Genomic DNA, 20,076 nt, shown 5'->3' on the forward strand with positions numbered 1-20,076 from the left:
TCTCAAAGCAGGAAGTGCCCTCATCACTGATCAGGCATATATATGATTCAACCAAAACTAAAATATCAGCTTTTGCATATACCATTTCAACACTTGTTATATCTGGCTTTGAGTCTGCACAATCCTAATCTGACTTTGACATGACTTCAGAGCCTTCTCTCCCTCCACTTCCCTTCATGTTTTTTTTTTTTCCTTATAGATAAAAATGGATGAATTAAAGAAGGTGCATCAAAATATCTATCTTACTTTTACACCCTAAGAACCAATTTTCTATCTATTTGACTTATACCTTAAGTCTTCCATATATGTTTACTTTTCCATTAGAATGTTAGTTTCTTGGAAACAGAGAACATCTTATATTTCTATATTGATCTTCCTATTGCTTATCACAGTGTTTTGTACATTGTAAGCATCTAATATATTTAATGACTACATTCTCCCTTCTCCTACTCCTGTGTTATTCATATTGGATGACTGCTCTCTGGAATCAATGAATCCCTTTCTTTCACATTTCTGGTATTGAAAATATTTATCATTCTTCGACAGAGGTCTACATCAGACATGCATGAAGTCAATCTTGATACCTCACTTTTCAGCTGACAATGGTCTCTTTTTCAATCGTCATATTTCTTGTACAATTTGGACCTTTCTTTATCCCTTTTTATACTTCCATTGAATTCTTATCCATCTGTTAGATTATAATCTACTTGAAGAGAAAGATTATTGTCTCTAACCATTAGAATGTAAATTTCTCAGGGCATAGGTGCTTTAGTTTTCAGATCTTCAGGATTAGCACAATGTCTGGCATATTGCAAGAACTTCATAGATGCTTGTTTATTAATTAATTAATCTCTGTCTTCACGACATTCAGCATAGAACTTTGGTAATTGCCAGTCTCTAATAAATGTTTCTTGATTTGAATAATTTAAAGGTGACAATGATCAACAACATTTGGAATAATAAGAAAAGACTTCATGGAAGCAGTAGGATTTCTTTTCAGCTCTGGGATGATAAACATGTTTTTTTAAATGGTTCTCTTTTATCATCTTTGTCTATGTCAATAGAAACCCAATACCAAACTTAGATCTTCAACCACTTACATTCCATGCCAGTAAAAGATTGATTAAAAGAATTTGGGGAGGATAGCCTAGGGAATAAAAGGCTCAGAAAAGACCTCATAAATGTCTTCAAGTACTAAAAGGAATCTCACATGGAAAGGGAAATAAAGTTGTTCTGTTTGGCCCAAGTACAATGAATAATTGAAAAAGAATTTATTAAATGCTTTCACTATGCAAAGCACTGTGATAAACACTGAGGACAAATAAGGAAAAGTAAGATGTTCTCTGCTTCCACGGAGCTAACATTCTAACAGGAAAGTCAATACATAGAGAAAGTTTTAGCTATAAATCAGGTGGAAAGATTTTATGATTCTTATGATACAACAGAAAGGGAGATATTAATGCATATTCTTTAACATCATTTCCATTGACAAAGCCATAATCATTTCTCATGTTGAACCATTATATGTTATCAAGGCTGTTGGTGATAAGAATTTTCTTTTCTGGGTCTTTGGTAGCTTGGTTGCTGAGGAGGAAGAGGTTGCCAGGTAATATTTCCACAAGTGTTGCTCCCCTGGTAGATAGCCATGGAGGGTGGGAAGGAAGCAAGACTGCTCTCATAGTGGTTTATAATTTCAGCAGTGTTTTAGCTGGAGCTATTACTTTGCACAGTTTTAGATATTCACTATTTTTCTTGTCTTGAAGGCGGTGCTATTTCTGGACTTATTTGTCTTTCCTGACTTTAAGGATGTAGTTGATTGGTAGTTAATGCTGGTGTCCTTGTGGCAGTAGACTCTTTCTCTCTCTAAGATAGCCATGGGAACCAGGATGGAAACCTGGCTGGCATTTTGGGAGGTAACTCTTAGGTTCAGCATCCTGGGCAGTTACCAACAAGGTCTAAAGAGAAGTGATGGTCAAGATGGTGTCACTGGTTGACCCACCTGGTACATACTGCTTCCTGTCATTCCCTCAGGGTCTGCTACTACTTTAGCTAGGTTGGCTCACTTGTCTCTTCAATGTAGCTAGTTTTAGTAATGGGAATAGTGGTCCTTTATTCTACAAGAGTTCCTCTCTCTTCTAATGGCTATAGGGATTAAGCTTCTTAAGTCTTCAAGCAAGTCTTCAAGAGAAATGGAATCATAGCATTCAAGTTAGAAGAGACTTTAGATATCTAATCCAGAAAACCATAACCTAAATTCATGGACCTTTCCTAAGAAGTCCATGGGTTCATGATATTAAATATTTCCTTGGATTCATGAACTTGAATGGGAGTAAAGATACACCTTTATTTCAATAAAATTCATTTTCTTTGTAATTCTTTACATTTTACTCATTTGAAAACAATATTCTGAGAAGACATCAATTGGTTTGACACATAATATATTAAAAACCACTGATTTATTTCAACCCTTTCATTTACAGATAAAGAAATTAAGGCCTAAAGAAGTTAAATGACTTATAAAATAATGATAAATGGAAAAACCAAGTTTTGGATCCTAGGCTTCTAGACCAAAGCTTCTTAAACTATAAGTTGAAACTCCATATGAGTTTGCATAACTGAATGTGAGGGTCACAAAAAATTTGGCAATAGTAAAATGTATCAAATATTCCATCAAGATTTAATTCTTTATGTAAAAAGAAATAAGCGCATACTTATCGTTAGTATGCAAATTTGCTTTTGTTTTTAATAAATGGTAAAATTATATGTATGCCAAAAATTGTTTTAAACAAATTGCTTTATGATTTCTTATCAGTAAATATTTGATTTGTTTTATATACTATATACCCAGGATTTGCATAAAAACTTCTCTGGAAAAAAGAGACCACAAATGGAAAAAGTTTAAGAAACCTTGCTCTAAGTTCTAACACTAATTCCTACTGAACCATTAAAGGAGTGCTCAGTCATAACATCTGTAGATTTAAAAATCTAGAGAAAAACAGAGTGAAATTGATATAGATATAGAACACACACACATACATATATACATGCACATGTGCATATTTACATATACATACAAATGATGATAATATGATATTTTATATACATTTTAAATTAAAATAGAACATATTCACATCAGGTATTGAGCAAACATTTGCAGCATATGTATTTTCCAGCCTTTTTCCCCACTCTTACCTTCTTTGGAGAAAATAAAGAGTCAAAAAGCCTGAATTATCTTCTTTAGTATGGAAATGCCCAAAGGATGCAGAGATTGCTTCTGTGGCCAAATGAATTCTGTTATTGTATGGAAAAGCACTGGTGGCTGAAGGTGTCACTCTGCTTTTCTGCTGGACCTCTTGTGGGAAATGTGGATTTTCACATTGATCTGCTCTAAGCACTTTCTGTGTTGACAAACTATGTTATGCGCTTTGCTAACTGCAGAGTATTTGTCCCTTAAGTTACAAACCCTGCTATGGGCATGAGGCTTAAGAATTTATAAATCACTTTCACATAGCATATGTCTAGAGTTTTAACTCCTATGAAGCTCTCCTATGAAGGAGAACTTAAAGACAAACTTAATGCTGACAATTATTTGCATGATGGTATTCTCTTCTTTAAAACCTTTTAATACCTTCTATTATCTTCTTCACTGGGTTTACTTTCAGTGAAAAATTTGCTACAGATATAATTTGGAACCTTCCAGTGGAAAGATTTCCCTTAAGGAAAATGACAACATATGTGTTGTTCCTTCCCACCACCCAACCCATCCATTAATTTTCATCTACATTAAATCAGGATACCCAGGCAGCTCTTTGACTGGAATTTGCACAATAGGTAGCATTCTGCATTGATAGAGGGAGTTCCCATACAGGAGACTTTTATATCAGTGAAATCAAAAGGGAGTAAATAATATTTAAATGAAGATGGAGCTGATAAAAGAATAGTGATTCAGATGAAGAATTCACATTAGGCATTATAATCACAAAAGCCCTTTATTGACAAGAAAAGATTCACACACAAAATTAAAAAATATATATTTAGCTGCAAGTTAAGACTGAAGGGACTTTTCAGAGGTCAGAGAATGAGAAGTAAGGGCAAGATCTAGGGATTTAGGGAGGAGTTAGGGAGGGTCCTAGTCAAGAACAAGCTCATAAGCCCATTATGTCTACATAAAGAACAGCTTCATGATAAGATGGGAGGAGTTGAGTATGCTTTTAGATATGCTAACAAGACAGTTCTAGCAATTTGGTCTTCCTTTGTGTGTGACTGTGGGAATAGGATGGGCTCAATTAAAGTTCCATATATCCCTGATGATGGACACTGGATGGACTGGTTAAAGTTCCTGCACCACATCATTAGATTAAAAGAAATATGAGGAAAGGCTTTACTGGAGGCAGTTACTGGTGCTGTAGATAGAAGGTTTACACTCAGGATGATGCAAATTGGAATCTGACCTAAAATACGTCCTAGCTGGACAAGTCATTTAATCTCTGCTTCAGCTTATAAAATGGAGATAATAATAGCACCTCCTTCCCAGGATTATTGTGAAGATTAAATGAAATTTTTTTTTTTTTTTGAAAATCAAGAAAGAGTTTAGCACAGTGCCTATCATATAGTAGATAATATACAAATACTTGAAAAAAAATATTCTTAGAGTCTGAAATGCAGAAAGACAGTGCTACCCACTGTGCTATGACAGTGTTAATGAGGAAGAGAATGGTTGAAAGTTTATTATAGAGCCTAGATCACCTTTAAATATCCATGGCTGACAGCACCAACACACACCAGTTGTAAGCCATCCAAGTGGCAGTGTTCATTCAAAACCTCAAGTCATGAGTCCCTATTGCTACTTCTCTTTTTCCCAGACCAAAGAAAAGCATGTAGTAATTCAAACAAGGATTTAATGATATATAATAGCATTATAAATAGCAAGAAAAATATCCTCAGATTCAGCATACCTTAGGGAGAGTTAAAAATTCAACAGTAGTGCCAATCATACTGAGAGCTATCTAGAATCCTTTTTGATCCCAGTTACTTCTTGTTTCTTCTTTGTATAACTTTACATGTCTTTGTATAGTTTTGTCTGGCTTTTGGTGACCCCATTTGGGGTTTTCTTGACAAAGATATTGGAGTGGTTTGCTATTTCTGTCTCCAGCTCATTTTTCAAATGAGGACAAGAGGCAAATCAGTTTAAGTGACCAAGGTCACATATCCATTAAGTGTTTGAGACCAGATTTGAACTCAGGAAGATGAGGCTTTCTGAATCCAGACCTGGCACTCAATCTGATGGGGCACAGCTCCTAGGGGAAACATAGTAGGGTCCCCTGAACTTAGGGTGCTTTTGTTCTAACAATCTGTCTGATTTTAAAGTCCTTTGGCCTTAGGATAGTCCTACAAACATAGCAGATTTTGTCAGTGATAGTCTACTAATCAGTGATAACCAAATTCCTGAGACAATGATGAATAGACTACTCCTCAGTTCTACATCTGAGCCATAAAAATTAACATTTCAGTGACATAAAGAACTGAATAATTTGTCTCTTTGCTCCTGCTTCTTTGCTATATCCTTTTGGAACTTAGCTCGCTTCAATTGACATTACAATTACAATAAATTTTGCCCCATGACTTGGAGATGGGTTCAAGATTGCAAATTCTTTTGAGATACCTTGTGACACTAGCCTGTGACAGCAACCTTTTAGGGTCTCCTTGTGAACCTCAACAAATCCACTGGGGCTATCTAGATGCTCCTGTCTACTGTTGGAAAAATAATACTCTTTTACTGCTTTTTCTTTTTTACATTAGTGGAAAAAATAACTCCTTTAATGTCCTATTCATGCTCCTGACCTCAATCTGGAAAAAAAAAAGGAGATAAGTCTTCATTTAGCAAGTCTAGGGGGGCAGATTGGCACTGCCCATTTTTGTCACATATTTCTGCATGAAAATTCTTATTCTCCCTACATCTCTGTTAAATTTTGAATCCTTTTTTTTTTTTTTTTCTTTTGGCACTTCATATTTAAACCATTTTTTTCCTTCTTCTTCTCTACTAGCTGTCTGCAACAATTTAACAGATCCAACTCCTCCTCTAGCCCAAAGGATAGTCCCTGAATAGTTGTCTACTGTCTCAAAAGAAGCTGTAGCAGACAAGTGTTTGGGGCTGAAGAGGAAGAAAGTAATGAATAATATGAAAGTCACTGGGGGGAACACACACATTCACTGCTACAGGAGAAATCCATGCTATGTCAAATATAAGAAAGTCACAAGAGGAAGCCCTAAAATGTAACCTCTGACAATTTGTTTTGTTTAAGGTTTCTGATCCCTCAAATATTTCATATTCCTGACTGTGTCAAACTTTTAAAGATTGCTTCAACTTATGCAAGATTAGATAGAGTCGGAAGCAATATCTAGTGCAATTTTCTAATTTATAGATGAGCAAACTGAAGAAGTTAGAGGAGGGATTTGCCCACAATCTGACAGCTAATTATTAGTAGTCACATCTCTTAAAACATTAATTTGATTAGATTGATTAGACTGTAATTATTTTCCACCCTGATCAACTTTTTTAAACCATTTCTCACAACCTATGCCAGCCAAAGATAGTATTGTGAAGACTGTGAATTTTTTTCTTTGTTAACCTTGCACATTTCTTTCTTGGTCCTTCTCATTTTCCTCCCACACTTCCATCCCCAGGCACTCACTGACTTTCACACCTCCCATCAACTCATCTAAAATCTGCTTCCCTCATCAGTACAGTATACATTAAAAATCAACCCTTTCTTTTATCCAGATTTCCATTCTTCAAGATTGACTCTCTTGTAAGTGTTCTGGTAGAAAGGGAAACAGATGTAGATGGATTGATAAGTAGATAATAGATGGCTGTATGTATAAATGTATATATGTGTGTATATATTATCATATATATATGTGTATGGACAGCTTTGTGGAACAATGGATAGAGTGTCAGACCTGGAGTCAGGAAGACTCATCATCCTGAATTCAAGCATGACCTTATAAGCTTACTGGCAACATTACCCTGTGCAAATCACTTAACCCTGTTTGCCTCAGTTTGCTGATCTATAAAATGAGCTAGAGAAGTAAACAGCAAATCATTCCAGTTTCTTTCCCAAAAAAATTGTAACTGAAACAACTCAACAACAAAAAGAAATGTGTGTGTGTGTGTGTGTGTGTGTGTGTGTGTGTGTGTTTATACATTGTATTTAGAGTACATTAGTATAGTCATACCTTATCCTAAAGTAAATAATGATGGACTATTTATCATAATGATGAACAGTGTTTGGGAAGATGATTTTGAATAGAGGAACTTTTCTAGCATCCTTACTATCATCCTATAAAGTTACCAACCTCCTTGATGGATGGGCTGTGCTCAGTATCACTGACATAGCAATAAAATGAAATGATATTTATAAAAGGCATATTTCCAAAATACTATATGCTGCCAATAATAGTAGAGACATTAATGTTGCAGATATTTCTATCTAAATACCTAAATAACAGTTTTCATTTTTTTTTTAAGAATGAATTTCTCTGATGTTTTGCCAAATCATATGACTACAAAATATCCATTTGCTTTATTCATCCATCAGAATAGATTTAGAAATTAAATCACATGAATAGTACTGACTATAAATAGATAACAACTAGTTAGATATACTGGGTAATGCTTAGGAAGAAGTTATATGATATTAATAAGTTTTGATTATTTTTATAAAAATCTCTTACATGTAGATAAGGTTTTCTAGTGTACTAAATATTTTCACCACACCTACATTATCTCATTTGTTATGAAATAGCTCTGTGTTAGACTGGTTCTTATTAGAAACCCCCATTCACAGAAGAGGAAACTAAAAATTCAGAGGTCAAATGATTTGTCCAGGATTACCCAAGCAACAAGGCCATAACTTCAGTGAAGTGAGTGAGTGAGCTTTGCTTCAGGGTGAGTGATCTAGATCAAAACTTTGTAAATGGTGGAGTAACTGAATGTGGAAGTGGCAAAAAAAAAAAAATGGAAACAGTAAAAGGTTTTTCTACACAATGACCAAAAATTAATTCAAAACCAAACACGTATTGAATCCAAGATGTTTCTGGCAGTGCTTGCTCTTCTTGCATTTTGTGACTTCATTACAGCTTTGGTTCTGAGCTCACAACATATGTTTTTTGCACTGCACATACACAAACATTGTCAGAAACATTTCGACTCGGATTCGATAAAGAATTGAATAAAAATTTCTCAAGCAGAAAGAAGTCTTGAATGAAAAAAGTTTAAGAAGCCCTGATCTAGAAGGCACTGAATTTAGGACAACATTTGCAGTTCTTGGTAGCTCAATGGTGTAGTTGTTAGACTACTGGGCCTGGAATAAGAAAGATTCTTCACAAGTTCAAATCTGACTTTAGACACTGGCTATGTGATATTGAGTAAGTCATTTATCAATGTTTGCCTCAGTTTGTTCCTGTGTAAAATGATCTGGACCAAAACTATATTATAAAGCAGCAGTCATCAAAACCATTTGCTACTGGCTAAAAAAATAGAGTAGTTGATCAGTGGAATAGATTAGGTTCATAAGACCCAAAGACCCAGCTTCTGGAATAATAACTTACTATTTGACAAAACCTGCTAGGAAAATTGGAAATGAGTATGGCAGAAACCAGGCATTGACCCATACTTAACACCATACACCAAGATAAGGTTGAAATGGGTTCATGATCTAGACATAAAGAATGAAATTATAAATAAATTAGAAGAATAAAGGATAGTTTATCTTCAGATCTATGGAGGAGGAAGGAATGTGTGATCAAAGAAGAACTAGAGATTATTATCGATCACAAAATAGATAATTTTGATTATATTAAGTTAAAAAGATTTTGTACAAATGAAACTAATGCAGACAAGATTAGAAGGGAAGCAATAAACTGGGAAAACATATTTACATTCAGAGGTTCTGATAAAGACCTCATTTATAAAAATATAGGGAATTAACTCAAATTTATAAAAATTCAAGCCATTATCCAATTGATAAATGGTCAAAAGATATGAACAGACAATTTTCAGATGAAGAAATTGAAACTATTTCTAGTCATATGAAAGGTGCTCCAAATCACTATTGATCAGAGAAATGCAAATTAAGACAACTCTGAGATACCACTACATACCTCTCAGATTGACTAAGATGACAGGAAAAGATAATGAGGAATATTGGAGGGGATGTGGGAAAACTGGGACACTGATGCATTGCTGGTGGAGTTGTGAATGGATCCAGCCATTCTGGAGAGCAATTTGGAATTATGCACAAAAAGTTATCAAACTATGCATACCCTTTGACCCAGCAGAGTTACTACTTGGCTTATATCCCCAAAGAGATCTTAAAGGAGGGAAACAAAAATGTTTGTGGTAGCCCTCTTTTTAGCGGTAAGAAACTGAAAACTGAATGGATGCCCAACAATTGGAGAATGGCTGAGTAAATTGTGGTATATGAATGTTATGGAGTAGTATTGTTATGTAAGAAATGACCAGCAGGGTGATTTCAGAGAGACGTGGAAAGACTTACATGAACAGATGCTAAGTGAAATAAGCAGAAAAAGAAGATCATTGCACATGGAACCATGTATGATGATCAATTCTGATGGGTGTGCCTCTTTTCAACAATGAAATGATTCAGGTCAGTTTCAATTGTTCAGTGATGAAGAGAGCCATCTACACTCAAAGAGAGGCCTATGGGAATGGAGTGTGGACTACAACATGGCATTTTCATGCTAGATCTGATGGAACAAAAGAGAGGCAGAGAGAAACAGATAGTAGAGATAAAGATAAAGCAAAAGAGACAGAGACAGAGACAGACAGAAACAGAGACAGAAAGAGACAAAGAGACAGAGACAGAGAAATTTCTTTCTAGATCTGATGTTTTTTGTGCAGAAAGAAAACTATAAATATGTATACATATATTGGATTTAACATATATTTTGACATATTATAACATGTATTGGACTACCTGCCATCTAAGGGAGGGGGTGGGGAAGGAGGGAAAAACTTGAAACAAAGTTTTGCAAGGGTCAATGTTGAAAAATTGCCCATGTATATGTTTCGTAAATAGGAAGCTTTAATTGAGAGAGAGAGAGAGAGAGAGAGAGAGAGAGAGAGAGAGAGAGAGAGAGAGAGAGAGAGTGTGTGAGTGTCTGATCTGGAGATGGAAATTATAAATCTTTCTAGTATTTTTGCCAAGAAAACCCCAAATTGGATCATAGTCGCTTATGACTGAACAACAACATGCAGTTCTTCAGCAGGGTTGAAACAGCTGAGCCCTTAATAGGCAAGCATAATTAGTTAAATAGAAAGCTATCATGTGGGGTTGCTATGCCTCAGATGCCTGACACATAGTAGGTCCTTCATTATGACTCTCTGAGCCCAAGTCTTGTGACAGAATCCTCAAATCTCTGACTTCTTCCTTGTAAATATGCAGGAATATATGAACATGTGGACATATGTAAAAAAAAAAAAGTTTTTTTTTTAATGTGTGTGCATGTGTATACATATACATAAACATATTCATATACATAAACACAAAGTAGTTAAATACAAGTTAGTCTAACAGGGAAAGAAGAAAAAAGTGATCAGAACATGACTTTATGGCATCTTCTTACTAGATATTTTTTCCACCTCACTAGTCTGTAGGAAAAAGTGAATCAATAGAAATCTTGATACAGTCATTTTATAGAGATATCTTTTCATCCCATCCCAAGTAGACAAACCAACTCAATCACATAATAGCCATCAAATTACTCAGAATTTAACTACAAAAAATAGTCTTGTTTCTAGTTGTTCCATAACAGAAACACTCTCTCTTGGTTTTGATACAGATGTTTCACCAATGAATCTTTTGAGAACCATGTCAATCAAAGTTCAATGTCTTACATCCTGTAACACAAATTAGATTTTCCTAGGAACTCTGGAACATTTACTTTCTCTTTTCTCCATGGGAAAGAAGCACACATTTTTCAATTTCAGCCAGACTGTTTTTTTCCTTCATTTAAGTGGTTAAAAGTAAAAAGAGAGTAGTGATATTAAGGATTACAATTGAAATGCCAAAAGGTGATAACAATGCTTTATAGTATTGTTGAATGATATATAAAAATTCCTTCTCTCTTTATTTCTCTTATTTCTTCTGCTATTCTCTCTCTCTCTCTCTCTCTCTCTCTCTCTCTCTCTCTCTCTCTCTCTCTCTCTTTGTCCTTTTGCTTCTATCTCTTTGTATTTCTCTGTCTCTGTCTCTTTCTGTCTCTGTTCCTGTCTGTCTCTGTCTCTCTCTTTTGCTTTATCTTTGTTTCTTTCTACTCTCTGTTTCTCTCTGCCTCTCTTTTGTTCTATCCTTCTATCTCTGTCTTTGTATGTCTCTCGTATCCCAAAGTTCATTGGATTGTTGAGGGTGAAAAGCACCCCAACAATGTTAGGGGTCCTCAGGTTGGTGTTCCAGGCATGCTAAAAGAATTCACAAACTCATTTTGTCTCCATTTGACTTCATATTTTGGCAACATTCATTTACTCATATATGGATTACACGAGCTTTAAATTTTCTTCTATTCTTATCATTCTCTAGCAGAATCAAATTTCAACTCATGAAGAACCAAGCTGTACATTAAAAAATGTCTCAGGTATGTTAGGAGGAAAAAAATAGTGCTACATAAACACAACAGAAATGGAACTTGGGATTATAGTCTATCAAAGGTGGGATGTATATAGGTGTGGAAGTGGTAGGTAGTGGGAGTAGATTTCTTTCTAATAACAGTCCTTGTCTATGGCAATCAAGTGCTATAACTTCAAGTAATAGAAATAACTACACCTTACTTAAGGGAGCTATAGGGTTCATTAAATAATGTACAAACCCAAGGACATAAAAAAAGGGGATAAGCCATATAGCAGTCATCCCAAATCAGTCTTTGGCCCATATCTGATATATACAAAGCCCTTAAAAAATTCTTATTGATTAGCCTTGATGGCTTTCGACTGATCTAGAGAAGTGAAGATGTATGAATTCTGAGCACATGGATACATTCAGTGCACCAACTGGTACTAGATGACTAAAATATGTTGGGGATGGTGGGTTTGGTAGATTTCATACTGGGGTTGTTAAAGGGATTCAGAGATTCTTATGTAAAAAGAGCACACTCCAATTATCTTTTTGTTGTTATTGTTGTTGTTCTATAATCTCTTTTTGATTGAATCTTTTTATTTTCAAAGCAAATGGATGGCAAGCAATGCAATGTTTGTTATACATGTGAAAATATGTTAAATCCAATATATATAAACATATTTATACAATTATCTTGTAGCACAAGAGAAATCAGATTAAAAAAAAAAAAGAAAGTAAATAAGTAAGAAAGCAAAATACAAATGAACAACAAAAAAAGTGAGAATGATATGTTGCGATCCACATTCAGTTCCCACAATCCTCTCTTTGGGTGTAGATGGCTCTTTTCATCACAAGATCATTGAAACTGGCCTCAATCATCTCATTGTTGGAAAAAATCACATCCATCAGAATTGATTATCGTATAATATCCAATTACCTTTTAATACTTCAATCAAAATTAGATACATAAGTTTAGCTGGAGATGAAAGAATTCCTTTGGGGTCAAGAGCTCAATTTATGGATGTTTATCATTAATTACCTCTAGCTCTATTTTTTTGGTTTCATGTCCCCAGTTTTCTCCTTCCTCTATGTTAAAGGGACTGATCTAACTAACTTGTACCAATGGCCAATGTATATTACTCGTTATTCCTGATGGTTCTAGCATCTAGTTCTTATGATTATTTCATTGCCTATGATGCTTACAAAACTTGTCAAGCTAACAATTTCTCAAACAGTTTAAAGTAGAATGACATGTTCTAGTTGTAGTTTCACACATATTTAAAAAAAATACATAATAGTGGTTGTTCTGAAAGGAAGTTGGTGTAGCATAACAAAGAGAGCATTGGTTTTAATATTAGTAGCCTTGGGTTCAAAGTTTACTATCTTGATCTTAAATCTTGATCTTGATCTTTAAAATCACAAACTTGTTCAGATATCAGTGCAGAATAGAAACACAGTCTTTCAATTCTAAATTCATTAAATTCCAAGGAAAACTGAAGCACAGAAAGCCTCGATATCTTGTTCGAGGTCACACAGCTAATAAGTAAATTAGAACAGCAACACTTCATAGGATCAAAATGAAGATTAAGTAAAATAATCTACATAAAAAGGGGTAACAAGCTCCAAAGTACAATATATATTAGTAACAAAGGAATTTATTTTAAAGTTTGTGAAGCATTTTACTTGCATTGACCCATTTGAGTTTCACAATAATCCAGTGAATCAGGCACTACTATATCCATTTCAAAGCTATGATATTCTTATTCCTTAATTTTCTTGTAGATATTTCTAAAAGTACCATATTGAAGGCTGATTCTAATGGCAATCAACATTACTAGTTGATTCAAAAAGAAAAAAAAATTCAACTTAGATGAACTCTGTGATGTCATATATTCAAAATAACCTATGGATTGATGACACCTTCACGTTTTTCAGACAATGATTTGCATATAGACACATGACAGTTGTATGCCTTATATCCAGGATCTGACATTGTTGCATTGTACATACTTCTTCTATAATTGTAGATTGTTCCCCATTGTTTAAGGCCTATCTTTCTAGTTCAAAACAATCCAATAAACATTCACAGAGTACTTAATATAGACTAGGCATTGTGCTTGGATTACTTTTAAAAAAGAGAAGAAATAGAAGAAAGAAAGAAAGAAAGAAAGAGAGAGAGAGAGAGAGAGAGAGAGAGAGAGAGAGAAGGAGGAAGGGAGGGCAAGAAGGAGGAAGGAAGGAAGGAAGGAAGAAAGAAAGAAAGAAGAAAGGAAGGAAGAAAGGAAGGAAGGAAGGAAGAAAGGAAGAAAGGAAGGAAGGAAGGAAGGAAGAAGGAAGGAAGGAAGGAAGGAAGGAAGGAAAAGAGAAAGAATGAATGAAAGAGAAAGAAAAAAAAGAAAGGGTGAGAGGGAGGAAGAAGGAAGAAAGGAAGAGAAGGAAAGAAAGAAAAGGAAGGAAGGAAAAGCAAGACACAATCTCTGCTCTGAACCAACTTACTCTAAAGGAGAAGGAAGAAAGGAAGAGAAGGAAAAAAAGAAAAGGAAGGAAGGAAAAGCAAGACACAATCTCTGCTCTGAACCAACTTACTCTAAAGGAAGAGAAAACAAAAGGAGGCAGGAAAGTGGAGTTGGGGTATGGGACACCAGATTTAGTCTTGTTCTGTGGAATTGAAACTAGGAAAGGTAACAGATACAAAGTAGGATGATTTGAAGTCCAGTTTCTGTTTTCTATAAAGGAAGGCCTTGAGAGGAGCTTGGTATTCTGCTCTGAAATCCTCAAAAACAAAGAGGAGGGATGCTAAGGCATGATTCATTTTGTGTTCACCAATGCTATGTATATTATGTCAAAAGAGAGAGAGACCTAACATGAAGAAAAAAAGTCATTGTCTTCCAGTCATTGTTAAAAAGAGATATAGGCAGATACAGATGGAGACACAGAGACAGATTGATAGTCCAAAAGAGAGAGAGAGAGAGAGAGAGAGAGAGAGAGAGAGAGAGAGAGAGAGAGACTGACTCTCTTCCAAGAGATATTTAGTAAGGATTGCACTTTAAAAGGCTGTATTCAAACTAGAATGTACTAATGCCATTTTTGTGAATGACTTTCTTTGAGAAAATTGATTTCTCTGTGGTTTTACATTGTATGTGTTTCATAATTCACCACTATTACTGTTAGTAATGCCAATAAATAATGGATTTTGAATTTAAGGAAAATTTTTCCAAAATGTGTGACTTCTACTTTTCTCTAAATCTTGCGTGGAAATTAATGAATTAATATATCAAACAGCTATTCCTTGTTTGGACTCAGTTTTTAATTTGCTAAAGGCAATTTTCTGACAAAAGAGGAAGGAAAAATACATATTTCTCACTGCAGTAACTACAAAAGAATAATTTTATTTTATTTTTTAATGATTGCAAAAGTTGGAGTACAAACATTTATATTTGAAATCCTCATAAATGAACTTAAATGTGGCTCTTGAGAGAGAGAGAGAGAGAGAGAGAGAGAGAGAAAGAGAGAGAGTGAGTGAGTGTGTGTGTGTGTGTGTGTGTGTGTGTGTGTATGTATGTGTGTAGCATGGGAGATGTTAACATACACAAAGCTTTTGGAATGGTTTTATGAGAAAGTTAATTTAGGCAAATTTGATAATATTATGAACTGGTATTCCAGAGCTTTAGCAAAGTAGCAACTGATAACAGTAAAAAACTGATCACTTATAACTGTTCCCTTGATCTATGGATAGCTTTGGTAGGGCAAAAGTTAATATGTGTGTACCCAAAATATGTATTTATGTACATATGTACAAATACTTACACATGCAAATAGATATGTACATATAATATACCCATTCTTGATCTATATAATATCTATGTGCATGTATGTGATTGTGGGAAAATACACATATGGATGTATATATATATATATATACATATGTATGAATTACATTAAAATATTATTACCTAACTATTCTTATATCTGACTAGAACAGACTATCCCCCATTCTCCCCCAAAAATCTTTCCAGAACTTCCTAAAGACACACACACACACACACACACACACACACACACACACACTGCTGAGGGAAAACTGCATTTATTCTCAGTTCATTGTTGTACATCCTTGCGTGAAATCCATATCAATGAAATGATTCATAATAGTACCCTAACCTAAATCTAATTTTCATCACAATGTAGATCACACATGCTTCTTAGTTAGTAAATAGTGAACACATGATAATGATTTCAGCCCATTTATAGATTTTCCTTTACTCACAAAGGCCAAATGTACACCAAAATAAATAAATAAAAGCTACTGTTTCTTTTCTCACAAAAATGTATAGTGTAAAGACTTTAAATATCATCATGGCAGAGGAGGATCCCTCCTATTTAGGTCAAGAAAGAAGTATTTTTGTTTGTTTGTTTGTTTTCCTTTGCTGTGAAGGCAGCTGATCCAAGCTGTTCCATAAAATTTATTTTGTGACATTCAGCTGAAGTTTGCTATAAATGCTGCTGATGCTGATACATTTAATATCATCTCAGTAATCTGTAAGATAAAACACTCAGGTCCTGTTATTCCTCTTTTTTTTTTTTCCAGACTAGGAAATGAAACATGAACAGGTAGGTAATGATTACCAGCCATGAAATTTGAGCCTCCAGTCTTCTATCTCCACAACCTTGTCTTTTCAACTTCTCTACATCATATTGTCTCTCAATTGAATCCCATGGAATAGTTGCAGTACAAGAGTTTTCTTACTGTCAAATATACTTAAAATCCAATGAGACTTCAACTACTAAAGAAAATGTATCAACAGAGCACGTCTCCTCTGAATATTTGTATTTGTTATGCACAAATTTTACATATGTGGTAGAATGTAAGCTCCTTGAGAGCAGGAATGATTTCATTTTGGTCTTTGTCTCATCAGGGCCTATAATATAGAAGTCACTGATGGTTACTAATTGATTGATCATTACTGTAGTATTTCTTGCCATTATACACTTGTGATTTGGGTCAAAATATCAAAGACAATTTGGGATACTGACATCTTGTTTTTTTTTTTTTTTGCTTTTGTTTTTTAATGTACTTTGGCTCTTAAAATGTATAAATTTGCTTCATCAAATGGGGGAGGAGAGGGTAACACTTGACATTTATGGGTATTTTTTATAAAGCCCATTGTTAAATGTAATACCTAAGACACTGGAAAAATATGTTGGCTTAAAATCTTAATGGAATCAATTTACTTTAATTATCATTTGAGACTTTTAGTATATGATGTTATGAAACCAAATCTATGATAATTTGTGTGAGACTTTGAACTGATAAATACCACTTAAGTTGACTTAATCTGAAATGAACCCAAATTAATGTCAATATATTTTCCAAAGAAAAATCAATGAGACATAGTCACAATATATTCTGACAACTTAGGTTGTCTCTAAGGTAAGTGTTACTTAATTATCATCCAGACAGAGGCCACAACATAGGGCATAAGTGGGAAATTCTCCAATCTGGGGATAGGATGAATATATTGGAAGAGCATCAGGGAGCCCCAGAGTCTAGTGACTTGAGATAATAATGCTGTGGAACTAAGGATTTATTGAACAAGAATCCACTACATTCTCAAAAATTAGCAAATTTGCTTTAAAAAAATAGCACTTGTATATGTGAAAGCATGCAAAAAACCTGTCTCTTATCTTACTTCAGATAGATAAGTAAGTCTTCTGTATCTCTCCCCTCCCTTTCTCTTACATCTCCAACATTATAAACATAGTTAATTGGCAGATGAATTTCTACCTGTCAACTAGAAGAGCCATTAGGCTTGTTGTAATTCATTCCAATGTCTCAAACTAAGCAGTGCGTAGAAGTTGAAAAACAGTAGTTTTAAGATTGAAATAGAGAAAAACAATTTTAATAATTAGGACTATTTGGATGTGGAACAAGTTGCTTCAAGAGGCTATGGGCATCCTTTGGTAGAAACCTTCCAGTTGTGCATGGCTCGAGTTGCTTTTCATGTAGAGAAGAGAGAATTTTGTTGCAAATACGGTTGGTCCAAAGGGCTTCTGAAGTCCCTTTCAATTTAGTAGTCTTGGCTTTGGGGGAATGATGGTAGTGCTTTATCTCTGTAAATGAGTACATCGCTCGAGGTGATTTTTTTCTGTGTTGCTTTTCTCTTTCAGGCCCTGCTGCAAAAAAGAAGTATGTCAGTTATAATAACCTGGTCATCTAACCTGTCCCATCTGAAGTGAGGGAGGAGGTTGGAGATCTTCAGTTATTCAGTCACCCAACCTGGCACGGACTCTTCCTGTCCTGCTGCCTACCATCCTTGGAGGAGTCAAACGGCCAGGCAGTTACTGGAGACCCAATGTTAGAGGATCCAAGCATCCTAAACAGCTGCTTCTGAAATATTTTTAATTTATCCTGGCTTAATAAGTCACTGGCATCCGCACTGCCATTTGGCTGTGGTCTTGGGCCTTCTTTGTGACTAGGAGATTCGGAACTCAACTCCCAGGCTCCTTATGGGTGAACTGCAAAAAGCAGCAGTGACTTTCCAGGGGCAAATCTGTCTTTCTATGTATGTACTTCCAGACTGCAAGGTTTTGAAACTTTCTGTACAGTTTGTGAGGATTTTTTGCATATTGCCATCCAATGTTGTATCCAAGTTCACTGTTTGTTTTGAATGCTCAGTTCTCTCAGAGCCCTACTCTCTCAGATGACAGATTATTTGGAAACAAACCAACCAACCAACGAACAAAATCTCGGCAGACAAAAACTATATCTGTACATTATTGTATAATTATTATTATTGTACCACAGCAGATCATATATGTTATTTTTTTTAAGAAAAAAAGATATTTAAAGACCAAAAACTGTGCTGAGAAAGTATGCCCCACCTATCTATCCTCAGTATGATAGGCTACAAGGATGGAAAAAAAAACAAAACAAAAAAAAAACAAAAAAAGGAATTGATGGACTTGAATAGAGGTCTTGATATTTGGAATGCATGCCAGTAATGTATCTTACAGTACATGTTCAAATTTTATGTTTGATATTTGTATTTGTGTTCAATTTTGTTACTTTAATTAGGGTATATGAATATTTTGCAATAATTTTAATAATTAAGGTATTTGGAAGAAAGACTATGGCTTTTTCATGTCTTGAGGTTTTGTTGATGCCCCTCTATGACTGACCAGTGTGATAAGAACTTTAAAAAAAAAAAGCATGTATGTTTTTTACTGTTTGTAAGAAGTAATTTCGTTAATCTTGCTGCTTATGTGCCAATTTAGTGGATCAACCCGTGCCGCGAAACTCCCCCCTTTCCATTCTCTTTCAAATCTGTGATATTGTCCAAGAATGTATCAATAAAAGACTTTGGTTAACTTTTTTATTCACTGCAATAAATATTTTCAGTTCTTTCCCCCCTCCTCCTAGTTAGTGTATTTCATGAAGGGCTCAGTTAAGGGACATGTGCAAAAGTAAGGTCAAACGTCTTGAAGCTCTTTAAAGACATGAAATCCAGTAGCAAAAGCTCCCTTAATTGGAGTCAGACTTCTGACATCTTTAAAGATCTAGATCTCCTGATCCTGGAATAAGTGAAGACCTTTGAGACAGACAAATAATGGGCACAAGATTGATATAAAAGTTGTGTTATGTTCCCAGGAACTTACCCAGAATATGGTATTTGAAATGAGGCAGCTCATTAAAAGCTGGTGATCCAACCAGCAAAAAGGGACATTTGACAGAGAAAGGAAATATGAAAAAAAAAATAGGAAGGTGCAATGAAAGGACAAACATTTTCCATATTTTCAGTAGTGGTCAAATACTTTATTATAGAATGGGCCAATCCACAAATATTTTTGTTGTTGTTGTTTGAAAAAGCAGTTTCTTCTTGTTATTTTTTTATTTTTATTTCAATAGTATTTTGTTTTTTTCCAATTTCATTCAAATATAGTTTTCAATACTCATTTTTATAAGATTTTGAATTCTAATTTTTTCTCCTTCCATTTCCTTATATCCCCCTCCTGAAGACAAGAAGCAATTTTATATACATTATCAATGTATAATCATTTTAAACATATTTCCATAATAATCATGATGTGAAACTAAAATGAGAAAAAAGGGAAAAGCCACAAGGAAAAAAAAAACATGAAAATATCATGTTTCAATCCATATTCAGTTTCCATAGTTGTCTCTCTGAAAACAGATGGCATCTTCCAACTCAAGTGTATTGGAAATGTCTTGGATCAATGTATTGCTGAGAAGAACCAAGCCAATCATAGTTGATCATCATCTTCCTGTTCCTGTGTAAAATGTCCTCCTGGTTCTGCTCACTTCATTCAGCATCAATTCATGTAAGTCTTTCCAGGTTTTTCTGAAATCAGCCTTCTCATCATTTCTTATAGAACAATAATATATCATTACATCCATATACAGTAACTTATTCAGTCATTCTCC

At 34.6% G+C, this 20,076-nt stretch overlaps 1 protein-coding gene across 2 annotated transcripts in view; it reads left to right on the top strand.

The window, feature by feature from the left end:
* The window catches only part of GRM7 (glutamate metabotropic receptor 7), a 1,037,525-nt gene extending 1,018,502 nt beyond the window's left edge, over nt 1-19,023 (top strand). For both annotated transcript variants that reach the window (XM_051981322.1, XM_051981335.1), the window contains one exon: nt 17,802-19,023. Coding sequence is in view for 1 of the 2 variants with exons in the window: in XM_051981335.1 (XP_051837295.1) it covers nt 17,802-17,851 (50 nt within the window). In the remaining variant the exon portion in view is untranslated. The remainder of the gene's footprint in view (nt 1-17,801) is intronic.
* The last annotated feature ends 1,053 nt before the right edge of the window (nt 19,024-20,076 follow it).

Source organism: Antechinus flavipes, chromosome 1, assembly GCF_016432865.1.
Source record: "Antechinus flavipes isolate AdamAnt ecotype Samford, QLD, Australia chromosome 1, AdamAnt_v2, whole genome shotgun sequence".
Lineage (NCBI taxonomy): Eukaryota > Metazoa > Chordata > Mammalia > Dasyuromorphia > Dasyuridae > Antechinus > Antechinus flavipes.